This window comes from Syzygium oleosum, unplaced genomic scaffold (assembly GCF_021117445.2).
Source record: "Syzygium oleosum isolate NSW1041296 unplaced genomic scaffold, Sole_v2.1 Sole_v2.03, whole genome shotgun sequence".
In the NCBI taxonomy this organism is placed as follows: Eukaryota; Viridiplantae; Streptophyta; class Magnoliopsida; order Myrtales; family Myrtaceae; genus Syzygium; species Syzygium oleosum.
The window spans coordinates 2914537-2920227 of record NW_026607487.1 but is presented as its reverse complement, the minus strand read 5'-3'; the positions used below and the strand labels follow the sequence as shown (position 1 = coordinate 2920227).

Below are 5691 nucleotides of genomic sequence, written 5' to 3'. Positions count from 1 at the left end.
TGGATTGGGAAACCTTGGGAGAGGACACATCAGCCAAATCCTCATGGGAAGACACCATTTCAGGGATCCATTTCGAGATTTTCTTATTTTTTGGAATAATGACCAGATTTGGAGCAATTAGCACATTTTCTAAAACCCCAAGGGTGCTCTCCTTTAACTCCATCCATCTTATCATCATCCAACAGAACAGGAACATTCTTAGGCAGTTTCTTTAGACAAAATCCACCCCAACACAGACCTTTGCAAAAGAAAGTCTAGTCCCGTGTCCCAGCCTTAGAGTTATCACAGCAGAGACCTCCAAACTTTGCAGTTCAGGCTTCCACTTTCTCAGCACAAGAGTATAGTGTGCAGTAGGTGTGTAATTAATATTTGCAGTAGAGTTATAACAAATGAACTCAAACCGTTTTCTTTTTGCATCTTGTTTGGGGATATACGTGAAGTTTCAGAGGGATTAAGTCAATTTAAACCGTAAAAGTTCCGTGGGAGTAGTAAATAATGGCCAATTAAAATCCTGAAAACATGTGTAGCATGCTAGTTTGCTGATATACTTTCATTTACAAATTCATAACTTCAAGTATACTATTTTGGTTCTCTTCCAATTTCTTCCGTTATAACTCACTCTCCCAATTAAATGACTTGTAAGTGCAGAGTTCTCTTCTCTTGTGCTTCATGTGAGGGGATACCCAGAACCAAACCATTTCTCTCAAAAAAGACCCTTGATGAGCTAGCTGCATTCATATTCCTCCGATCTTCAGAGTATCAACCCCATAAGAGTCATTGCAAGAATTTAAGATCTCATGATCCATTTGAACCAATGGCACAGGATTGGATCTGGTTGGATTTTATCATTCGGTCAGCTTGAGCTGGTAGGCTAGCAGCATTTGAGACAGACAGGTCTGCTCTGGCCTTCCAGCAACTTTCCCGGCCGTCTAAACTAATGTGACTCAAGTAGGTGCCAATTTTTCCGACCAAAAAAAAAAAAAGTAGGTGCCAATTTCGCTACTCACAATTTGTATTTTTGCTGGATTTTGAGAGTACAAATTAGGAAGGGGATTTTCTTTTTGCCCATTGAATTTGACTGGAACAGAGATGCATAATTCTGTCATAGTTAGATATTAAAAAACAGAAGATATCAAAATATGGACTTTGGGCTTTGTGACTCTAATGGTTTCACTCTAAAGTACTCACAAATTGTGTAAAGCAAAGCAAAGTCTGCTAAGTATATCAGAGCAATAAACTAATGACTCAAGATATAATGGGTTGGGACAAACAAAATGCTGAACAATTCTTGAACAAGAAAGACAAGAAGGCTTCCAATTCTTGAAGAAAAATCCTTATGTTGAGGTACTTCATAAGATGAGCTTGCGTGATCTTTACAAAGAAGAGACGTCCTATTGGAACTTGTCCTTGGATTTTTAGGCATAATACTGAATTGATGCATGTAGGGCGGCTTGTCGTTGGATGCTTTGCAGAAACATGGTCCTCCGCAAATAAGACATTCTCATCCACTAAAGCCAATCATCGAGCGTCAAGCATTATAAATTTCTTTTTTTGTTTTCTGTATAAATAATGATACTTCGCCACGTGATGGTTGGCTTGTGTGGATGAGAGTTTCGTGCTCCTGGAGCACCTAAAATTCTCTCAGGGATAGGACTTTCCATGTGTACAGCTTAATAATGTGGAAAATTGAACATTGCTGTTCTCCTTGCAGCCACAACACGACGTACTGATCCCCACTTCACCACGGCACGGATCTTGCACCACGCTGCCCTGGACCTTGAAATCTCAGTCTTACAGACTCCAAAACCCATGCCAGATGGACAGATCCCGAGATCTGCCACACCGCCTGATTCAACGGCGAAAGTATGCTCCGGTGTCCACATCAAATTGCCAGGGATCGGAGACTCAGGAGACAAATGAATGTTCGGCACAAAGGGGCCTCGTGAGTAACCAGGATGATGACTGCTTTCGCCAACGCTAATGCCAGACAAAAATTCCTGCCTCGCCAGGCTGTTTTCCATGTTCGGATTAAAGGTTTTTGTGATGATATGACTCTGTGGCCCCAGACAATCTAGTTGTTTGTTCTTTGTGACATTGTAGCAGTGCGATGCTGAAGCCAATGAGTAACTAAATTCAGGAGCCTCTTCTGGTATATCTGAATAAACATGCAGTTCGGTTTCAGCTGCCATAGATATACAAAATGATGGTGTGCCACAAAAGAAACAGGAACACTAAACTATGAATGATTAAGAAGGCCAAGAAGAAAAAGATAGAAGTGACAACATCACAATACCTTGGTTTAGGACTGTGTAATCTGGATGATGAAGAGGCGGGCTCAGGCCAATTAACGGCTCCGTAGGCAAATTGGTCAGGGCTCTTGGAGTAGTGATGCTGGGTAGGGCATCAACAGGAACCCATTGATTCTTGTTATAGTAAGCTTGCCTTCTTAAGTTCTGCACCAAAATCTGTCGACCAAGCAGCAATCACATCCAAAATCAAGCAAATGCTTATGAATTTTAAGAGAAGTGGTTGTGGTATACATTTTGCAGTGTAAACGGTCTAGTCTGATAAAAACAGGCCCTTCTATAGCTTCAGATAGATTGACACTCAGCTACTTGATAGTAAAGTTATGATATATGTACCTTCTGAGAGGGGGTCAATTGGTGTAGTGACTGGTAAGTTTGGCCATCAAGTGTTGCTTGAGCAACTTTCATCACCGAATTGAACAGTATACTGGCCTTGTTCCAAGCTTGGTAGTAAGCGTACATCTTGTTGTCGTCTACCACACAGGTGCTGGCATGTCTGACAATTGTCTCCCATATCCGGTTTGGGATCCCAGGGCCAAGTATCTGAAATAACATCGCATCACAAAAGAAGTAGCACGATTTGATAGTTAACATTGTCTAGAATAACATGAACAGGGACCAGGGCTTGAAGAGAAATGGTTCCTACGTTTCTTAGAGAGGACGCATCGGCTTCGTATAGCTGGAGGAAATCTTGAACAGTGTTGATTCCTCTTGAAGTCATTCGCTTCTGTAAAGCGCCATCTTTGGCTACTTTCTCTAAACGCCACACTTCATCACACAGAAATGGAGGGTGGTGCTTCTTGTTCACTGCGCATAACAGGGAAAACTTGTCAACACTTTAGTCCTTATAGGGTCCAAAGATAGAATCAGGAATTAATGGTCAAAAATTAAAATGATATTGTCGAGATGAAAGGCATTGAAACTAAGGCATTGCAAACTTACACTCTCCGCGATGATCTTTAACAACAAAAGTTTCACTACTCGCTTCCCTTATTCTTATTTCTGTAGAAACCTTTTGAACAGCTCGAGCTCCTAACCTGAATTTCCGACTTCTCATCCAGCTCGAGTTGTCGGTGATGATTAAATTACGGAGGCAACCACTTCCTCCTTGCAAGATCACAGTCAGCTCCCCAGTTATCAATGGCCTTTTCCCTTCCCTTTCACGAATGATATTGCGATTGAATTCCTTCTCGGTCCAATCCTCTAACTCATCTGACTCAAAATCGCCGTTAAGGACGACAATTTCGAGCTTTATCGAAGATAGAGGGCCACTTGTAACCCTCTCATTGGTCATGCCATCGACTAGTTCGATCCTGAGGGGAGTACCATCCTCGGCTTCTATCTGACTGCTAGTGAAGATGGTTGCCGGTAATTTGGTAACAAATTGCAGTCGCAGACTGCTTTCTTCAGAAGTTCCAACGGCAATAGATGGCGCTCTGTGATATAGACTAAAATACATAAATCCCCCTGTGCATAAGGGATGCTTTAAAGTGTCGATATGATGTCAGAAAACAAATTATCTTGAACTTGAAACCAGATTACCGTCTGGTATGAAAGTACTAATATGAAGCAAGATCAATAAAACTCTTATTCGCAATCAAACTTGGAGGTTGATGCAGGAATACAAGGGACACTGACCTCAACGATGGATCAAGAAAGCGTGAGATTGCACGTTCCACTTCCTCACTAACCTGCTTGATGCAGAATATAACTTAGATTTGAAGAAAAATTTTCTAGCAAACTAATAGTTTCGTCCTGTTTAGCATCACGATAATAAATGGGTGATTTTTTTACTTAGTGCTGGGTATATATTACGTTCCTAAAGTGTGATGATTTTTAATACAAGGAACTTCTGTTTAGCATACCTATCACAGAAAATAAGAAAAAAGGGAAATTTTCATTTGATCGTTATGAAAAAAAGAGAGGCAAGGGGCAACAGAAATTTCATTTTTATTTGGAAATTAGTTATGAAAACAGGATTCACATATCTTTAATTCATGGAAATGAACCCAACAAACAAATTGCTTCAGAAACAAATAATTGAAACATTCTTTGTAAAAGCGAATCAGGACTCCATGAAGTATCTTTCATAAGAAACGAGACATAAACAAAACCTCTACATCTTTGTGATGAAAAGTACTTTGCCTGAACCACATATTTTGGTGATTATAAAGGAAGCTGCCGAGATTGAAATGCCCTCTTAGATGACCAAACATCCGAATCACCACAGAAAACAACCTTCTCAATAGAAATCCGAACTACATCCATGACATGCTGAATGAACATCACTAAGCCAGATGAAATGAATCCTAAAATCGTATAGAAAAAACCAAAGAGTCACATACTAAGCATAGCATGCATATGAAATCATCAATCAATTTTTGAAGAACCTGACTTCAGTTCTTCTCAAGCAACACAGCTAGCGACATGATACAGATAGCATACCACTTTCCGAAAGAGAGGCTCGAGGAAAGATGCAAATTCATCCGGCAACAGCCCTCCGGTCACATTTCTCAAATAACTGCAAAGTAATCAAGAATAGTAATTCACAGTCGCAGACACTAAAATTGGAATACAATGGCCCCTAGTAAAGTAACGCTACTTAATGTTAGGCCTTCTTCTTGATCCTCGAGCCGAAAATCCGGAACCACCCTCCTTATCCTCCTCCGGAAGTTGCCTCTTCAACATCACCAGAGAATCAAAAACACTTAAAATTCATGTCCAAAGTTTCTAAAACTTGCAGTGTTTAAGATACAGCAACCTGTACTGCTAAAGCAGCAGAGACTATATAGGGAGTCAAGATTGGTCCACCACAGAAACGGAAGGTACAGAGAAGCTTCAACCTTGAAAATATTCACAAGACATCCACTAAAGTCAAACAAATAGATTCTATTTGGGCATCAAAGGGCAACAAAACCAAATGAAAATAAGGTCAAATTTGTGACTACATTCTTGCGTGTGACAAATTAATAATTGCAGTTTGGACACTTCCGAGAGCAAGAACTCTCGCCCTTGGGACTCATCAACTGAATTCAGGAGTGACGTCCGAGAATATTGCAGGAAAATTACCCAATGAAGATCAACTAACTAACCGCGTTAAATGATTGACAGCTACGTTAATGGCACAATCTAGGAGATACCCAGATAAAAAAATGTTCCTTTTTTAAATGTTTTCTCGATGCGGGGTAGAGACACACGGTGGCATCAACGCGTACCTGAGTAGACGGTATACAATGTGATCGAGAAAGCTCTTGGAAGTTACAGACAGAGTTTCAGAGCAACCGCGTTATGTAGAGTGTTGTTGTACTCAATTGGAATGGAAGATCAAGATTTGAACTTGACTATTGCCCGTTTTCTTTAGTTGATTTTCTCTTGCGAAGTCGTT

The 5691-nt window shown here is 40.5% G+C and overlaps 1 protein-coding gene across 2 annotated transcripts; it reads right to left on the bottom strand.

Annotated features, from left to right (window-relative positions):
- Nucleotides 1–1191: 1191 nt before the first annotated feature.
- On the bottom strand, nt 1192–5137 carry LOC115691875 (calmodulin-binding protein 60 B-like). 2 transcript variants are annotated; one of them, XM_030618612.2, is made up of 8 exons: nt 4909–5137; nt 4752–4827; nt 3945–4000; nt 3249–3742; nt 2953–3113; nt 2643–2849; nt 2294–2465; nt 1192–2155 (listed from the first exon to the last, which is right to left on the bottom strand). In XM_030618612.2, the coding sequence occupies exons 1-8, from the start codon at nt 4992–4994 to the stop codon at nt 1671–1673; spliced, it is 1737 nt and encodes a 578-aa protein (XP_030474472.2). In that variant the 5' UTR covers nt 4995–5137; the 3' UTR covers nt 1192–1670. The 2 variants fall into 2 exon arrangements, with proteins under 2 accessions (XP_030474472.2, XP_030474473.2); XM_030618613.2 differs by having other exon boundaries at nt 3945–3997.
- Nucleotides 5138–5691: the final 554 nt, after the last annotated feature.